The sequence below is a fragment of the Danaus plexippus genome, chromosome 25 (assembly GCF_018135715.1).
Source record: "Danaus plexippus chromosome 25, MEX_DaPlex, whole genome shotgun sequence".
Classification (NCBI taxonomy): Eukaryota; Metazoa; Arthropoda; class Insecta; order Lepidoptera; family Nymphalidae; genus Danaus; species Danaus plexippus.
Window position 1 is genome coordinate 3544980 of NC_083553.1, and position 20653 is coordinate 3565632.

The window sequence follows — 20653 nt, forward strand, 5'->3', positions numbered from 1 at the left end:
GATGTTCCATTTTGTCTTTGGGTTGCTACGTTTTGTTATTACTTATAGCCACAAAGTATTACTTTATAAAAAATATTTAAGTTAGAATAAGGCACAAAGATATTAAAAGAAAATAATCCATTGGATTTAATTCAAAAATTATAATAAATACATATCGTAGAAATTTGACTCAATGTAGGTTTTCTTTTGTATATTTTTATGCTACATATATTTTTTAATTTTGTAAATATGATATATATAAATTTTATTATAATAGTATGAAATATATAAAAACGTGTATAAATATATAACCGCCGGAATTTATATGCATTGTGTGAAACTAAACGCAAACTTTTTTCTATGTTGTGGGTGCGTGCATTTGTGTTGTCCGGTGTTTGAAGACGCTTGGAATTCGCTTTCAATTTCTTCATAGGAAAAATGTCGGGTGATACCGATAAAGCGAAAATCAGTGACAATCAGGTATAGTTGTGAAAAATGTATTTGTATTAATTTTCTTTATAATAGTGCGCATCTGTTAAGGACTATTTGAGGTGTGAAGTGATGTTATTTCCGTGTTATATCATTAATGTTTGCCTGCGTCTCAACATGGCTGACAGAACGTTTGCTTCCCGCTAAACGCGGGAACTGCGCCACGGAGGGTTGTGATATTCGTCATTATTTCACATTTAAAAGTGATTATGAGGTCTTAATCAGTTATCGAAACTGATTCTAATGGGATATTTATCAACATTTCACATATTTCGCACCCCCGCCCCTTTGCATTTCATTGCAGGGCCTTTGTTGAATGTGCACGATATGTATGACATTGATAGGAAATCCGCATGACCTTGATATTTTGTTTCTTGCGAAATTTCTATTCAAATATATCGTAAAATGATGTTATTCCACTGAGCAGTCGCTTCGCGCGTTATTATTTACGCTCCAAACGGAACGGGCGATGTAAATAAAACCGGAGCACCCAGTCTTGGGGCCTTTAATGGTGACCTCCTTAGTTTTTCTATTCGATTTTTTTTGCGTTTCATAAGATATAACTTATGCGCAATTGTTAAAATCGGATACAGTAATGTTTATTTTTTATTGCATTCCGGATGTTAGTCTCAGTTAAAACAGGAATCGTATTTTCAGTAATATAAGTGCATAGTTGTTAAGTACAGCTCTATAATCGACATAGACAACACGGTAGTGTAGGTGATGTTGTATTGGAGTTTGTGTTTTATTGTAATCGTGTTAAGGCTCAATATTATGATACTACGTCGCGGCGGTTACGTACCTAAGTGTAGATTGATTGTATTGCAAATGATATATATCAATATATGTGTATATCTTTTGTAAATTTCTTCACATATGCTATAAAGAATCTAATTTTACTATGTTTTGCTTACCGTTGCGCAAAAATTTGATAATCATTGATATTTATACATACAATTCATTTTCTTGATAAAAAAATATATGTAAAAACCTTCGATTATCTTAATATTTCCCATTTTGCTAAGTAATGAGATCTGTTAGAACCATTTTTTACTAAAATCCTTATAATAAAAAATATTCGTCCATAACTCTGTATATTCTAATACTATAAATTTTGTTTTGTTGATGATTATGTATTTCTAAAGTTAAAAGTAATTTAATTATTGTAAATCACTTGCAACAATGTTCAAGGCAAGAAAATATTTTAAGATAAACCTTGTTATATTGTTACACCTTACTATCAATGCAAATTGCAAAATCAAATTTTACCAAAAATGTATTACTAATTAGTGAATCTTGCCAAAATTGTCTGAAACTGTCTTGAGTATTAAATGATTGACCTTGAGAAACATCCCAATGTAAAAAAAAAGCAAGTAACTCAACCAAAAATATTTAAAATTAAAAAAAATCTTTTTCATATAGACTATCACTTAAAAAATACTCCTTATTTGTAACTGAGTGCAGATTTTTATTAAAAGGCTATTACTATAACAGGATGTATAATGTGGATAAAATTTATATGTAGGTAAAAAAAAAATAAACAAATCTCTTTGGTCCTGACTGATTGTCACAAATCGTATATTCAATCATAATATTTGACAATTTTAAGATCACATGAAATAAAATCTAATATTAATATCTCTTTAGTTTGTCATTGTCATTATCAACCACAACGATATTTGTAAATTTAAAGCTGTATATTATGGATTTAGTAATACATTAAAAAAAAGAACTAAAATATAAAACCTCTTTAATCCAGGATGAAGACAAGAAATCCGGAACAGGCGACGGGCAGACGACGGAAGACGAATCATCCCAGGACTCGAAGGGTGAGTCGGCGCCAATGGACGCGCAAGGTAACAACGTAGCAGACAATATAGAAGGTCAGAATAAAACTGAGATGATGCTAACAGTACGCGGGCATGGGGATCCTGATAGCGTATTTGATATATAAAAAAGTTAATCACACTTAATAGAAAATACGAAACGTGATTTTATTTACACGACCAGGGATTCGAAGGTGCTACCTCCGATCGACGAAAATCTAAACTAGTTATTCCGTAAATGTGTACTTTTTTGATATATCAGATAAGCTACCATATGTTCAATTCGAACAAGTAACTCAGAATCATGCGTTTTGTAACTAATAATTAAAACGAGAGGTAAGTATTCTTCGTGTCACATTAACATGATCACAGGTCACACTAAAAACACGGGTACCATTAACTTACAGTTTTGCGTGTTGACGAATCCAATAAACACATATTAAATTGTAAAAAAAACTTTAATGTATATAATTCAAAGCCTCCGACTTACGCGGCTGTTATTTACTATTGAAACTCATTCTCATCACAGCAAACCTTTTAACCGACATTAAAAAAGGGAGTGCTGAATTAAGTGTTTTTTCTATATTTCTATAATTCAAACATTAAAAAGCCCTTAATAATGGGTATTCTAACACCCATCATCAGCCCATTGTTGCCCAATGATGACAAAAAATCTCTACTCACATGCTGAAGGTTAGAGCATTAATCACCACGCTAGCTCAAGGCGGATTGGTGATTTCACACTTATAATTTGAATGTATAAGTCTAGTTTTCACGATGTTCTCCTTCACCGTCTGTCAGTGGTGTCAGTAAATACTCTTAGAAAGTACACTAGTATTAATAAAGCAAAAAAAAAAAATAATTGAAATGATATAACCACTTAATATAATATAAATAACAAAAACTTAAGAAAATAAATGAAAAACATCATGTAAAACCTATAATATTTTTTTAGTTAGAAAGTTTTTGTCTGCGATTTCGTTCTCGTAAACCTGAGAATTGATTAAGAAAGAAATGTATAAAGTTTGTTTAAAACATAAGTGGTGAGGAACAGCGACATCTATAGTCCAATAACGTGACTATACATTATAAAACTGCTGTCCTGATCCCGCGGGAATAACACGGGAGTTCAGCTATAAATTGTAGCTCATGTCCTATTCTGATATCCTAGCTACATTACCATAAAGTTTAATCGAAATCGGTTTAGTAATTTTTTGATTCAAATAGCAACAAACATTCATACATTAATATGTATGTATAATAAAATTATTATTAACGCTTAGTGATAGAGTTTAATCTCTAGATATATATTTTTGTTTTGTTTGTGTGCCTTATCTCTTATCAGTCAGATGTTTCGGTGCCCTCTTTAATGATCTCTGTGATAATATTTTTTTTTATTTTGTTATAAAATAGAAATTAATCTGAATAATGTTTTTTTTTTTTTAATTTAATGCGTATATAGTATTTGCGCTTAAATTTTAATATTCCTAACTTCGTTTGTATAAACACGAAATACGTTATATCTCTAAATGTACCAAAATTATATATATATACTAAGACTAAAATATTTCAAGTATAAAAACTCCAATGCTATACGCGTCAATTTTTTTTTACATACTAGTTCTTTCCTACGACTGCGTCCACGTGGACTTCGTAACAAGGCTCAAAGAGATTTGTATAAAATGTGTTGAAAAAACATATGTATTATGTGATACGAGCGTCGGCGGCAACAGTCCTCTGTATCACGTGACTTATTACAAAATACGACTGTTACCAAGTTATCCCGCGGGAACAGAAGGGAATCCCGGGATAAATGATATCCTGTGCATGGGACAGTAATAGTAATAGTTTGTGGTTAATACGTGATTATATTAAAATCGGTTGAGTAAGATTATTATTAGTTACGATAAAAGTATTGTCGTTTTATATATATTAATTACGAAAAAATACTACGAATCCTTCAAAAATATTAAGGGTCACGGCTGTCAATGAATGTTGTAAATAAATACGAAAAATTTGCTAGCAAGAACATATATTTTTTCTTTTATCCGACTTTCTGGTTGTATTTTTTTTAGCCTTTCTTACGCTTCTAATTAGCTTCCACTAAGTCCGTAACCTATTATTCATAATAATGAATGCGATAGCCTATGTCGGATACGTGTTATAGTCCAAAAAATCACACAGGCTCATATAAAACCTCTCATTTTACTATATATATATATATATATTTTTAAACCAAACAACCAACAAACCAAAATCTTCCAATAGACTATACAGCACCATATATAACACCGGGCTAAATAAGACTATGCTTTCATCCAGTCTAAAGATATTATGTATCATATCTCAAGATTAATCATTGGATGTCATCACAACTTTAAATAACATTTCTTAATATTCCTAAATCATCTCATATCAATGCTAGTACTACTAACGATACACATACATTTTTGATTAGTAACAATTATAATTTTATTTACTTTGTTTTTTGTTCAAATGATTCAGTTAAGGACTTTCTTTTTTTATTTTTACGCCAAAAAATGGGCTATAAAATTAAATCATGTATTTAAATTTTTGTGACGAAATCGGTCTAAAATCGTTTATGTATATCTCGTGTGAAAAAACATAAGAATAAAGATCTTAGACTTTTCATTCAATTCACATCTCGTCTTCCCGTGGTCACTGATCACGGTTGCTGCAAATTAACCGAAACGTCGGGCGTATGTACTTTTTTAAAATAATAGAATACGCGTAGTATAATACGAAAAACATTTTTTTTTAAATTTTTATTTTAACAGTTTTATTTAAATATATAGGAAATTTTATTATTATATCATTTTATAGGAGACGCGAAGTCAACGACGGCGAACGGCAAAGAAGATGACTGTCAGGGCGAGGACTCCAAGGATGATAGGGCTGTGAAGACGGAACACGCTAAGAAGGTAATGTTTGTACTAACCCTGACGTTGGTTACCCTAGTACGATTAACAGCGTAAACTCGATACTGGATCAAACTGACTGTTTGAAAGTATTTCATTCACAAATGATTGTTATCTTAACGCATTCGGTTTGTTACTGTAATGGAAATTCCAGTATTAGGTTGAAAGTTAAAACTTACTAAGGTCGTTAAGCTTTTTGAAGTTAGACACGGAAGGCCTTTGTCCGATTGCTTATTTTAATTGTAGCGTAGAAATAATTAGGTATTCTTGTAAGCTCATCTACATAATTTATTTAATTCCAATAATAATTAACAAAGAAATCATATAATATTAATATGAAATGTTTTTAAAGTTCTAACCCTATTTTTTTAAATTATATATATCACTTGAGAACACTATATAAAGTCAGTAATCTTGTCATAAAAATCCAACTAATTAATACGTCTTTAAAACGAGTAAAGCTCGAGTATCAGTAGTCGATCTCGTTCTTGCTCTTTAAACCAGTCGATCGTGACCCATTGATATTTTTTTCTGCCCAGTCCCTAATGTGACGTGTAAGGTATAATTCATCGAAAACTGTCTAAGCAAATCTCATTTTATTATTAAGACATTTGGTACAAGGTGAACAATCTGTGATTTAATGTGAAAAAAATATATGACTAAATATTTGTTTATATAAATAATTTCATACAGAAAATATAAAATATTACGAAACTATATTGTCCCTCTATATATAAACCGATCATTTACCATAAACAGATAAGAATCCTTGCTTTTGTCTTTGGATATCTGAATTTTTTTTATATTTGAATCGCAGTTCCTAATCAATATACAACCTTAAGATATATGTATATATAACGTGTATAATTTTAACGTATATATAATGTATATGTCCAGCAATCACACTAACAAGTGTTTATATAAGATTAAAGCCGCATCCACACGTATGCCAGCTATCCGATTACCATAACCGTGTCACAAACGCGTGTCATGATAGCACATGTTGACCGGACCTCACCGTGTAGATCTTTGTCTTATTAATTAAGAAAAAAAAAAAAAAACAAGAAACTTGATACGGAAATGATCGTTCCATAATTTATACAAACCATACACATTTTTTTTTTGCTTTATGTAAATGTATTTTTTTTAAGTTTATATGATATTTTTTTTTTCATTAAAAAAAAGAGTATTCGATTTTATTAAATTAATTCTTACTTTTCATTCAAAATATAATTAACCTACAACAACGTATTTATTTTTGGATGATTTTCCATATGTTTGTTTCTTAGTCACAAATTGATGATAATTTAACTAAAATATGTACTATCCAACATCACTATGGCACATAATACATTATTTGTATACAGGAAGAAAACGGTGAAACCCACGATGATGACGACAAAGAGGATTTGAAGGAAAATGACAAAGGGGCTAAGAAGTTAGCGCCGAAGAAGAAGCCCAAGAAAGAGGTTTGTGGATTTTTCTTGAGTTTTAATTTTATTCTATTTACATTACAAAGTCAGGGTCTATGATGCAGGGTAACACTATATTAAATAAGTTAATTTTATTTGTAATTATGTTCATTGAATGAATTGAATTCTCGGTCCTAACTGAACTGTTTTCTCGTAATGTTTGCCCGATGAGTCCACTTCTAGACGCTGTCAGGGCTTACAAAAAAAAAACTTATCAGTATACTAGTCGAAACTACTTTCGCTTTGTGATATTTGAACCGTTACAACTACACTGTATTTCACCATACAATATTATTGGACGGTGGAGGTGGGCGTTTAACGCGCGTTAGATAACCCTTAAACCAGTCCCAGGGACTGTTGAAGTTCCTCTCCCTGCAACGCGATGGTCCCGGCACCCGCACGGTGAATCCATGGAGTGCTGAGAGGTTTCGTCCCATGTCTTTGCCTTAAATCGTGTATATTTAATGAAATTTTAAGTTATAAATATCTCCGGCTCTTCTTTGTTGGTCAATTTTAAACAAAATCACTTCCCATTTCATAGATACCATCAATGTTTTTTAAATAAAAAACCATTTCTTTCTATACCTAAATATATCTAAAGTTCTCAATAATAGAGTAGATTTTTCTCAAATTCCTATCTAACTTTGTTATATCGAATACAGTCTTCAATCTGGTTATAATAATTATTTGTGTACCAAAAAAATTTTTAATAATAAGTCATAAGGCAGTCTTCATTTACTTGATAGTTAGAAAAGTAACCTTACAACTTTTAAAGTATGAAATTATTAATCAAATTATATTGATAATGGTGGTCATGGCAATATGTCTTATAATGTCTTAAGATAGTTCTATAGACATTTTTTTTATCTATGGCATACTAACTAGACTGCGAGCAGTTAAATTATTAACTCTATCGTCTGTTCTCTCTCCGACTATCAATAAATTAAAAAAATAGCTGAATTAGATTTAATGAATCAGCCTATTTTAAAATTATCCCAATAACTTTGGTACAATTTTAACTAATAAAATTAAAATATCATTCATAATAAATCCTAAAAGGTTTGCTCCGACTAAAATTTGCCATAACAAAATATAGCCAGCCAAACATATGATATTTCCTATACTAACTAGCTTATAATGTATCCTGAAAGATCAAAATACTATAAATACCTATGTCATATAAATAATTATATATGAAGTTTAATTAAAATTTATATTGTATTATTTTTAATGCCCATACAATTACAATGTAATAAATAAGTGATTCATGAAATCTGTCATTGAAATTCTTATATGAAATCTTGAAATTGTGATACTAATTAAATCATTTAAGTGGCAAGCGAAACAAGCGTCACTTGCTTGTCAAAGCTATAATATATATATATATATATATATATATATATATATATAGGTGTAATGTCACAGATAAATACTGTTTTTCTGTTTAAATGCCAATGTCAATATCAACAGGACACCGAAGAAGAGGAAGAAGATGAAGAGGAGGAAGATGAGGAGGAGGAGGATGAAGAAGGAGAGGAGGGCGATGAGGAGGAAGAGCAGAAGACAAAAGAGAAGTAGGTTTGACATGAATAAGAAATATGTACAGGACATGCACACTGATAGGTGAAATTGCATTAAGTTGTGCCTGTGAGACATTGTTTTGCTGTAATGTTCTGTGATTATATATAAAAACTATGCTGGGAGAACTATTATTAGATTTACACTTAAAGTCTACCGCTGGTCAAAAAAATACTATATAATTCACATTTCCGTCATTATTTTGTTATCTAAAAAGAGTAAAGAAACCAGTCAAGAAACCTAAAGACGGGGAGGAGGAAGGTGACGACGAGGAAGAGGGTGAGGAGGAGGGGGAGGAAGAAGAGGAAGAGGAGGAGGAGGAAGAGGCTCCGAAACCGAAACCCAAAAAGGAGCCAACTGAACCCCCTGTACCACTACCAGCTGGTAAAGGTATACCCTTGGGGCATATCAGCAACGTGGAAGTGTCACTGTCGCGCTTCAAGACCCAAGACCAGAAGATATTGCACCAGTATTTGTACGGAGTGAGTTTCCTTACTGTTTACGTGAAATTAATATCCTCGTTTGTTTTTCAATATATTACATATAATTAACTACCTAGCTCATTATTTAAAATACTAGTTAGTACATATAATCTGTCTGATATAATATTTTTTAAACACAGCAACTCTGCCTGGATCGCAACGTCAAAAGGAACATCAAGAAGTTCAAAGGCTACGAATGGGCGATCGGTTCCACGGAGTACAAAGCTAAACTAGAAGAAACAGCCAAAATGGAGCCCAAACAGTTGAGGACGATGTGCGAGATGTTGGACTTGGACAAAAAAGGTATTATATGGACACATACTCTGTTTTAAATTATGATATGCTACACCAGCATTCTCGTTATGATGGATCATATCTTTAAACTATGGTTAAGGCCAGTAAATTTGAAAAGTTGCCATTAATATTAATCAAGGACATTGCTTATATACTTAGCGAAAAGAGAAAGGATGTTGCTTATACGTGTATAGAAAAGAATGTCGGGTTAGTTATAATATTTATAACTCAAGAACGGCTGCACGGGTTTGGCTGGAAATTGGTGAAAGGATGGATTAGGACCAAGAAAAGCATAGGATACCCTTCATCCGATCGAAAAAGAAAAAAGTAATAGATAAAAACCAAAATCTTCTTATTAACTGCCTTTAAGGAGGAGCAGAGTTCGCCCTGTCTGCTAAAAATTTTAATTCTGAAACTAACGCAGACGCAGTCGAGGGTAAAAACTAGTGTATGTATAGAAAAGATGCAATGATCATATCGTATCGTCCAGGTGGCGCCAGTGAGTTGGCTGCTCGTCTGGTCGGTTTCCTTCAGCAGCCGGTCGCGAACTCTCCCCACGCCCGCGGCGTTGCTCGCCCCCCTACCACGCAAGCGGCGACACCCGGCGGCCGACCGAGACGATCAGCGGCCGTCAAGATACACAACAGAGGTACCTTATGTTTGTTTGATGTCGAACATTTGTACTCAGAAACTTCTGAGTCGCACACATTATCATAGTAACTGTGTGATATATTTTCTGTCAAAGGTTATTTTGCCATGTATAACGTATGCCCTAAACGATATAAAGGTGAAACTGATACACATCTCACTTTTCTATTCAGCGGGAAAGTTAACTCTGATCGTTTCGATACGATAAATATGCCGCGATTAGATTGATGAACGGTAATTTTTATGGGATTATAGAGGATGGGTTGAAGAGTGGCACTATGCAACGATGTTTGGAATAAAGCAAAACTGAAAGCAGTTTGCTCGGAATGAGTAACATAATTCAATGGACTGGTTTTCACGTGTTAAATTTTAACCCAAAAGTCAATAAAATTAAACAAATGGGACACTACTGTGCAGTATAATAATAGATATTAATATCACGTCTACTATTGCGGCTACGTGTCTGCGCGCGGCTTAACATGCCCCCTGGCCGCGCTCCCTATATTGCGCTCCCGCGCACACCCTTCCAACAGCCGAGACCCCTCCCCCGCACCCCCGGCGGTTTCGCACGCGCCACTCGAACCTCAGTGTTCGATAATAAGTGTGCGGGGTCGTAGGTGTCACCACCCGCACCTATCACGGCGCGAAACACGTGGTTGTAACGATGTCGTGTAGTTATTCACATGCGCAATACACCGATATGGTGCGTTGTCTAATGATAACGCATCTGCTGCAGTAAGGCTCTTCGAAGAGTAATCCCTATCTAGTAATTAAGGAAGTGAACCAAATCAAATATTTCTTTTATCATTTTCACTGTCCACTGTTGTTTTGCTAACATATATTATTACTTAAATGTGTGCTACAAAATCTGTCTTATTAGTAATCTTTCTGAATTACATTGCCCCAGTTTACCTAAATTGCGTAAAAAAACAGCAATACAATTTAAGTTTATACTGAATATCACGTAACTTTGGTCGTTCGCACGCAACGGTTGAAGTGGGAAAACTCGTAGTAGTCCAATAATCCACGTACTAATTTACAAATAGTCCAAAGATAACAGGGATATCAATTTATAATTCCGAAAAATATCAAATTTAATAAAAAAAAAAGTTAAATAAATTTGAAAAAAACTCTCCTAAGTAAATTACATTTACTGTCTCTTCATTTGTTCTCATTAATAATCTTGTCCATATTCAGGGCCTGATTTAAACTCAATGCCGCTCCTGGGCACCGGAAAAAAGTCCGCCCTATTACTAGAATTTTACTTAGGGGGGGAAATACGTGTAGAAAGACGTTTTCATGCTGATTTTTTAATAATTTTTTTAAGGTATGAAAACTAATGTTATATATTGAAACTATCAGGTTATTTCATACATATATTTATATTTTTCCATATTTTACGACAATATAACTTGAAAAGTAGCGGAGATTTCAGCTGATACACATCGTAGGTTGTCTTCCGACTTAACAGTTGGTGTGCACTATAGAAGCTATAATTTTTATCTCAAATCAATGGCACAGAAAAATTCATTTTCTTTTTACAATTACGCTGAATATAGACCTCCATCATAAGCGACATTTTTATTTAAACAATTTTTCTGTGCTATTGTGCTATATTGTTGTTTAATACGAATAAATACTCATAAATATATGTATGAAATAACCTGATATTTTCAATCAATAATATTAATTTTTTATACCTTAAAAAAATTTATAAAAATCAGCATGAAAACGGCCTTCTACACGTATTTTCCCTCTTAAACTTATAGTTTACGTATTTCATTTTTAAAAATTAAAATAATTAATTTATTGCAGAAACTTTTTTATATTATATATTCTAAAAACATAAATAAATATTTGTTTTTTTATTTAATAGAAAAATCGATTATTATTTGAAATCTCCAAGGAAACAAATTGATTAAATCATTTTGATTATTATTTTTTACTAAAAAAGTGCCAAAATTACAATTCATAAATAATGAATGAATTGAATTTCTTAAATTATCAATTAAACAAAAAATTATAAATTAATAGAATTAATTAATTATATTGGGGAATCTCGATAAAACTAAAAAAAAATTTTTATCACTTTCAAAATTTTGCCGCCCTAAAACATTTGCCGCCCTGGGCACTTGCCCCGACTGCCCCTAGTGTAAATCCACCGCTGTCCATATTGAATTTAGGGCCTTAAATCAGCAGACATCAAAAATGAAATGTTATATAATAACATTAGCTATTATGATTATATAATCCAAATATTACAGGCTACTCGGACGAAGAGTATGAATCTGATCCGGAGACCAAGGTGAAGGGTCCCAAGCAGCCCAAGGACGGCTCGGAGGACTCTGATGTAAGTGTATGTTACTATTTCATACCTAAGTAGATGTGACACTTACTATTTTTTTTTGTTATCATCCTATTTTTGACGTTATGTAGTTTTTTTTAAATTTGCAGTGAATCTTATAATAACAATGCATGACTAAAACATTTATACTATTTAAATTAATGTTTGTTTTGTTGGTAATAGTTGGTCTTTGAGAGCATGTTTTTTTTTGTTGTATAAACCGCTACAAGTATACAGAGATATTTAATACTACAGAGGTGCCGTTATAATAATGATTTTATATATGAAATGCTTAGTAATTATATAAAAACTTAATTCTTAGTGATGTACAGTTCATTTCCTAATATTAATAAGTCTGTATATAAATAAAATTAACCATATCAATATTCAAAGTTAATACGAAAGATTTTAAAATGTAGCAAGCAATAGATAACTCATCTTTTAACACCATTAACATGTATATACACTATTTGTATGTCAATTCTATGTTGTAATGTTAATTATATAATATAACAGGGCTCCTTCAACCCGAGCGGATCTGAGGCGGACTCGGACTTCGACCCTGAAGGTGGTGAGGGTGTGAGCGGAGCCGCGCGCAAGAGGAAGAGCTCTGGACGACGCCGGTCCAGTAAGGGGAAGAGGGGGCGCAAGAGCAAGGGGAGGAAGAAGGTGAGTTAGAGGAGAGAGGGGAGGGAGGGAGACTTGATGATATACAGATTTGGGATAGGGCATATAACCAACTTACACACAACTCCAGCAGAGAGCTCAACCCTATTAGTCTTCGTTCTTAGTTAATGAAATCTCTAATTAGATGGTTGAAATTTATTCACTGAGCTTAAAAGTATCATCAATACAAAATTGAAACATTTTCGTTAACATAAATATCCGCTTTATAATCAAGTTCGTAAACAAAAGCCGTGTGTATGAATAATTGCAGTCGAAGGTCACATCAGATGAAAGGCGACGCCAGGTCGATGTTGTTTCTAATAATTTTCGATAGATGGCACTTTTAACAATTTCATCATATTATGAAACAAATGAAATTGTAAATTTCTGTACACACTGGTATTGAGTGAAAGTATATAAGTCAGAAGTTAAAAATGTCTGTATTCAGTGCTTATAGGACTGTATGGTGTACACCCGTATTTGTGAGATTTGATCTAATGCTGGAGTATTAAAAAAAATTATTTGTTAGGACGCTTTGTTTTATATTTTTAGTAGTTTTGTAATAACGGATGTGTTGTAACAGGGTGGCAGCAGAGGCCGCGGACGACGGGCACGTTCAGACAGCGAGGACGAGAGTGAACGCTCTGATAGTGACAGCGAATTGGACTCGGCCAGCGACGGAGACGAATCAGATGTTAGTACATATATATACACACACATAAATGCACTCTTACGCTCGCATACACACATATATATGTTTTGGTTGCCCACTGCTGAGCAAAGGCCTCTTCTCACTTTTTCTCATCTCAGAAAACCATTTAACATTAAAAAAGGCAATGCTGAATTCAACTGTGTTTTCTATGAGTAATATTTCTATCTTGTGTTATATAAATCAAACATTATAAAGCCCTTAATAATGGGTATTCTAACACCCATGATCATCATCTCATTGTTGCCCAATGATGACAAAAAAATCTCTACTCACATGCTGAAGGTTAGAACATTAGTCACCACGCTAGCTCAAGACGGGTTTGCGATTTCAAACTTATAATTTGAAATTATAAGTCCGGTTTCTCACGAAGTATTTCCTTCACCGTCCCTCAGTGGTGTCTAAATACTCTTAGAAAGTACATATGATTCGATAAAAATCACATTGGTACTAGCCAGGTTTCGAACCCGCACCCTCATGCACGAGAGGCGGGCCTTTAACCTCTAAGTATAGGCCTCTATTGACTTACATATACATACGTACGAAATAGTTTTTACCCTATGAGGTTAATGCACGTATAATAACTTGCATTATGGTTTTATTAATTTGTTAATATATTATTTATGTTACACTTTATTTTTTTTAAATTATAATTATCTAGCCCACACTGCATTATTTCATACTATTTTACTAGAATTCTGATATTGCCATTATGATAGTGGGAATTTGGATATGTTGTACATATAAGTCCAGCACTCCCAAGTCTCTGAATAAAGATGATTAAGTGTTTAGATTGTTTAAAGGACAGTTTTATGTTTAAAATTCTATAATTTCGTTGTATTATCTACTTAAAAGTGTTTATTTATTTTTATGTTTGTCTCTTATTAAAGTAATTTGAACCTTACAGATAGAGATTACGATTTTTATCTCAATATATATATACGATGAAGTGTGTACTGTACCTTAATGTACTAATAATTATTTGTATTCCACAAGGAACCGAAGTCCAAACGTGGTAGGCCCGCGGGGTCCGTGTCTAAGGGTCGCAAGGGAGCTGTAGCAAAGGCTAGCGCTAAAGCGACTCCCGCTAAGCGGAAAGCGCCTACACCCACAGGTTACATCTTTATTTTATTCAAGAAATTCTTACGACAGAAAAATAATTGTTCCATAAGCTGTTTATAGTAACTTGAATAGCTTCAAATCAATCGATAGTACTAATGAGATGTATCAAAAACATTGACATGTGGAAACATGGGATACAGATAAAGAAATTTTAAAAGACAAATGGAATAAACAAATGTATCATCTCATCAAACAGGGAAGAAGAAGGCCGGTGCCAAGCCAGTCGGTAGACCAGCCAAGAAGGGCAAGCGGGCGTCCTCCGACGAATCTGGAGATGGAGAAGAAGGCAGCGAGGAAGAAGATGAAGAAGGCAGCGAGGAGGAGGAGAGCGGAGAAGAGGATGACGAGCCAACTGACAAGAAAGCCAAGCGTCCACCTACAGTTAGTACTCATTGATTATACCTGTTGACACATATTGTACTGATTCTGATCCTGCTACTATTATGAGAGTAATTTAACGAGAGTGTAAGAATAAAGGAAATAAAAACTAGACGGATTTTCATGAAATTCTTCAGTATACAATAAGATAGATAAAAAATTATCCCGGAATACTTTATAGTTGTAGATGTCCTGGACAAAGGCTTGACAGTTGTGTTGTATATGAAGTTATGTGATATAGGCTATAGATGTATGGCGACCATGTCTTTTTTTTTTCATATTCCAAATTTTTCTCTGACTTCAGTTCCTAAGTCCATGAGAAAATAGCTGTTGGTAGGAAGCGGGTTTTAATTTTAAATAATGCTTAAAATATATATGTATGTTATAAGGGTTTTAATTATGTGTCAACAGATGGCACCAATCGTTAATATAATATGTTTAATTCACCGAAACGAGTTGGAACACAATAGCTCAATTTGAAAAGCGACTGGAATTGTCGTATGGGAGTTTTCAGGTTCGAGTCTAGCTCGGGTTGATGAACTTTAAATACTAAAATATTGATAAGGCCGAGTACATATTTAAATAGAACTGTTATTCGCATTTTTGCTTACGTTTCTCATAGTGCTATATTTTATCTGAAATTTTGATCATTTCCCAGTAACCGTGAACGGGCAGGTAATATGAGAGTGTCGTAATAGAAATTCTATTTAAATAAAAAAATAATATAAACGAAATATGTTTAAAAGTTAGTTGAGATAAAGGACTGGGATATTTTTTTCAGTTTGATTTGAATTTTTAATTGACGGTGTATCCATGTAATGCTTACAAGTTTCGTCTCAAGAAATGGAAATACATTTAATGATCAATTCAGTTTTTTTTTCGCCTACATATTTATTTATAGCTCTAGTCACTAAGAAATTTCTGAAAACTCAATTAATTTAATCAGTTTTCATATTATTTTTACTTTGAATAGTAGCATGGGGATGAATAGATGCATTTTTATACGAGTATTAAATAAAAAAACACTGGTTTAAGTTGGAAATGTTGTAGATACGACTAGGATTTATAATATGTAAATTAATATTAAATATAGTAATGTTTGATAATTTGTATTTATCAGGACGAGGAGATTAAGAAGTACGTGAAGCAGATCCTGGAGGGCGCGAACCTGGAGCAGATCACCATGAAGACGGTCTGCAAGCAGGTCTACAGCCACTATCCGGACTTTGACCTGGCGCACAAGAAGGACTTCATTAAAGCTACTGTCAAATCGGTAAAATACACACGCACATACACACTTTTGTGTATATATATATACACACACACTCACAGACCCATACACCTATGTAAATATATACTCCACACATATCTATTAAATCTATCTTTCTGTGACATGTAGACGGCACTGTAGGATATTTTGCTAGGAGAAAGTGGTGCTGGTGAAAGGATATTTTTTTGTATATTTTTCTTAATTTAATTCTTAAAAGAAACTCTTTGCAATTCAGTAATTTGTTTCAGAGATCAAAAAACCTATCAGTTTAATGGCAATATTTTTTTCCATATCGTCACATACCTTTATATGTTTTTTGAAAATCATTATACATATATATATTAATGTAAACAATCTTTTACACGTTATAATCACTATTACCATTTTTTTTTTCTCACTGAAAGAGACTAATGTTTAAATTAAGGTTAATAGTTCTATGTTTCAATAGAATTATTTATTTAAAATATTATTGATTTTACACATTTTTTTTTATTTTTTTTCTTCTCAATACACATATTATTATTTGTTTTTGTTTCCGTTTGTTGCAGTGTATTTAAGATGTTAACGAGTTAAGGCGGAGTGTAGATGTCTACATAGCATACATATAGTTTATAAACTGAAATAGTTATATATTATTACAATAATAATATATTATGTGAAATAATTGAAGTGGAAATGGATTTTACGCCCGCTTTTCTTTTCAAGGTAGTTAAACTTTTTTGTTTTGTTTTTTTTTTTTTATTTTTTTTATTATTGCATAGCGCTGGATTATTCCACTTGTTGGTAAATGGAAATGGCGCCGTAGGTTTTGAACGCTCTATCTCAGTAACTATATATATATTGCTATATACAAACCGATGATCCAGGGTTGTCACGAGTATGATTTTAATTTTTATAATTCAATGTCCGCTTGCAGCTCATATCGTCGTGAGCGTGTGGTCGGCCGCAACCCTAGCACTAAGCACAGCACTAAGTCCGAAGATCCGGCATAGTATAATTATATAGCCTAAGAATAATCCTCCTGTTGTTTTAATGTTTAATTTGTAATAAAAATACTATATATTACATGTGTTTTGTTTCGCCGCGTCGGGACCATCTGTCGGTCGGGCGATGCATCTAACTTACTTCTGTTCCGTGTCGTCTCACCGTCGGCATCAGTTATATATATAAGATCTGTGACTATCGTACGCATCAATTGTACAAATTCGGCTCATTCAACTCGGCACGACAGACATACGTGCGGAAATGTTTTGTAGTTTATAATACTTCTAGACAGCACGTGGTGGATCGTATGTCTGTGTATAAATTATTAAAATTGTTAATTGGTTTTAATACGTGAGGAGGGTAAGGTTTTTGTATGTAGGCTATAACTATATGATTTGCAGTCTCTAACTCGATTAAGATTTGGTTAAGAGTATTATAAGATGTGTAAATACACAGGACTGCACGTTTGGGAACTTCGCTTCGCTGAATTCGGTTAAGGATATGGTATAAAGGTTGATAAAAAAAAAATTATTCTTGTACGAACTTTTTGGAGCCGCCTTTTCATACATTTTTTTTTTAATTTTTCATTGTTTCCGAAATAGTTTTGACAGATGTTGTAATTAAATTGTGCAATAATATCAAAGTTCTACAGTAATGTGTAATGATCCGTCATCGACCGTACACGTCGCGAGTCTGGCGTTGTATATTTATATATCTTTTGTTTCTTAAGTGTATTTTGTGGCCGAACTGTTGCTAAGTCCGTGAGCTAAACATTCTAGATGTATATGGTCTGGCGTCCATAGACGTGAGACTAACGCCTCCGCGCACAGAGACCGTGTCTATATCCAGGCCTCGGTCCGTCGAGTCGTTGGCTATATAAACATTAATATATTTTACTATGACTTGCATACGGATTTTTTTTTTATTATTTTTACGTACAAACCTCTATCGGCGTCCAGACCGTCTAATGTAAGGTAGTCTTAATCAACATTAAATGTGTATTTGTGAATTTTTAACCTTATTTTTGGTTGATGTTTCTTTATATTGTGTAAATGGATGAGATCAGTAGAGTAGTGACACGGAGTGATAGAGTGACTGGTTCCCTTTTACAATTGGAATATAGATAATAAAAAAAAAACAAATAAAAAGTTTGAAATGTCACGTGATGTTTTATTTTTTTTTTAATACCTATCCATACCACCTTCTTAACTTGACAATTAAAAAAAGGCAATTATTTTATTTTTGTGCATTTATGAAATATATTGAGTGTCTTTGGTCACTATTGAAGTATATGACGTCACTGAAATCTCATTGGTTGTACATGACCTAAATTGCATTCACGCGCGGGAATTCACAAGAAATAAAAATTTACATCGAACGTCTAAGACGTATTGTCAGGTTATCATAGTTTCGGTTAACAAAGTTAAATAAAACGTGAAATATTCCTGATAATGAAGTGAAGTACCAACTTTACTATAAGTTCACAGGACGGAACGTTCCAATCAAAAACCCATCTTAAAGATAGATTACTGTGGTTTTTTATATTATATTAAGCCAAAATTACTTCGAACTAAAATATTTCTCATCAATGACAAAACGATACTACTTTTAAATCAGATTTATAGTCGTTTCAGGTCCAAAAAATTAAAATTATATAACAGAAATTTAAACCAAGCACTCAGCTTTATTCATCAATAAAATCTGATTTGGTTATGTTTTATACAATGATAGTTTAATATTATTATGTAAACAAATGATAATAAAAAAATATAAATAATAAAGAAGTCTTAAAACAGCGAGTCAGTACAATCAACAGGTCGAGCCGAGTCACCATAATGTATCTTTTAGCATAAATTTGCTTTTGTTCATTCCTTTGGAAACAAAATAATATATCTATGATACAATATTAAACGAAATTTTGTGTAAACATATAAAAAGAAAGAAATTTACAAAGTAATATTTTAAAATTATCTAGAAATTAGACTGTAATTAATTTACTTATTTATTAAAACATGCAAATACTGAAATGACATTTCCATAGGTTATGTATGACCCGGTTACTCCGGTGCCTGGAGTGAATTCAATATAGGGCACAGCCTAGGACTAGAGGCTAACTGAAACTGGGATTTTATAGTTATGTCTAGCTACATCATAAATCTAGTTCACAGTACTATCGATTACTACATCGCGCAGCTTCCTTATAGAGACCTATATGTTGCAAACTTAATTTTAACTGACGTATATGTTCGCTTATAATATTTATAATCACTTGTTCGTTTCCATTATTTTAAAATCTTAACTATTTTTATAGCTTCACTAAATGCCAAATAAGATTATAATATACTTGCCTGTTACTGATTAAACTACTTAAAGAATAAGGAATGATCTAAAATATTAAAATCCTCACTGCCTGATTGCACTTCATTGCTAACTGAATTAATTCTAGTCAGTAACGTCTTACTTATTTTCAGCTCATTAGAATATTATCTTAATCTATAGAAAAATCAGTAATAGATCTAAGACTTTCGCGAATATTCATTTAAATGAAACTAATATTTTCGGATTTTGCTACGCGTGTTTTATTATTTTTAAAAACTACATACACCCTATGTTTCGGTAATTTTGCAGCCACCGTGATCACGGGCAGAGGAGATGTGTTTCATACAAAATCGTAATCCGAAAATATTAGTTTCATTTATTAGAAAAATCAGTATTTTACTTCGTCATCCAATAAATGATCTCCAACTATGACACAAGGCATACCTAGTGATTACGTCAATTAATAAAACCAGTAGGCAAACAACAAAACTTACAACTTATAATTACGTAGAATTTGAAGAAATCTTTTACTTCCCTTAGATATGTTGGCAAATCCAAAACAGAACTTACCCTAAGTTTGCAGCGTTAAAAGTTTTTCATTCGTACACCTTAGCAAATTATACTATTAACTTAGGTCATGCAGTGAGACACTGGAAACGCTTCGTATGTAGTGTGATTTTGAAAGTTTGTCTTAAGAATACAATCATAATTTTGCGAGAGCTATCATAATAATTAAAAAAATTGTCTCATGTAGATTGTTACAAAAAAAATAAAATATATATTAATTAATAATACAGTGGGATATTTGCTCTTATTTATTAATTTTTACTTAATTATTGAATAACATTTTCAACAATCAAATGTATTTTTTTTTAAACTAGGTAGTTAGTAATTTGTGTTCAGGATTTTAAAACATATTTATCAACGTAAAACCTTACGCATTATTTACCTGATCTCTGTAACAAACATAAATGTTGTTTATAGAATCTTATAGTTTTAGATATCTACAGTACGGTAATGCCTACGCCAAGTTTGCATTAAAACTGGCCGGTTAACATCATAGTATTAACGTAGTTTATTAAGAGAAATATACGATAAGATAAGGGACGCTCGTATTTTGGTAAGGTATTTTAAATTTTCTTACTTAAGTCATA

The 20653-nt window shown here is 32.6% G+C and overlaps 1 protein-coding gene across 5 annotated transcripts; it reads left to right on the forward strand.

Moving 5' to 3' along the window:
* The first annotated feature begins 300 nt into the window (after positions 1 to 300).
* LOC116775038 (protein DEK-like) lies at positions 301 to 18341 on the forward strand. Of its 5 annotated transcripts, XR_004353801.2 has the most exons (16): positions 301 to 459; positions 2228 to 2351; positions 5139 to 5236; positions 6601 to 6702; positions 8176 to 8279; positions 8501 to 8765; positions 8906 to 9068; positions 9550 to 9708; positions 11972 to 12063; positions 12568 to 12720; positions 13301 to 13411; positions 14423 to 14540; positions 14745 to 14929; positions 16047 to 16199; positions 16745 to 16901; positions 17113 to 18341. XR_004353801.2 is itself a non-coding variant. In XM_032667821.2 (15 exons), the coding sequence occupies exons 1-15, from the start codon at positions 418 to 420 to the stop codon at positions 17125 to 17127; spliced, it is 1884 nt and encodes a 627-aa protein (XP_032523712.1). In that variant the 5' UTR covers positions 301 to 417; the 3' UTR covers positions 17128 to 18341. The 5 variants fall into 5 exon arrangements, 4 of the variants coding, with proteins under 4 accessions (XP_032523712.1, XP_032523713.1, XP_032523714.1 ...); XM_032667821.2 differs by lacking the exon at positions 16745 to 16901; XM_032667822.2 differs by lacking the exon at positions 16745 to 16901 and having other exon boundaries at positions 11972 to 12057.
* The last annotated feature ends 2312 nt before the right edge of the window (positions 18342 to 20653 follow it).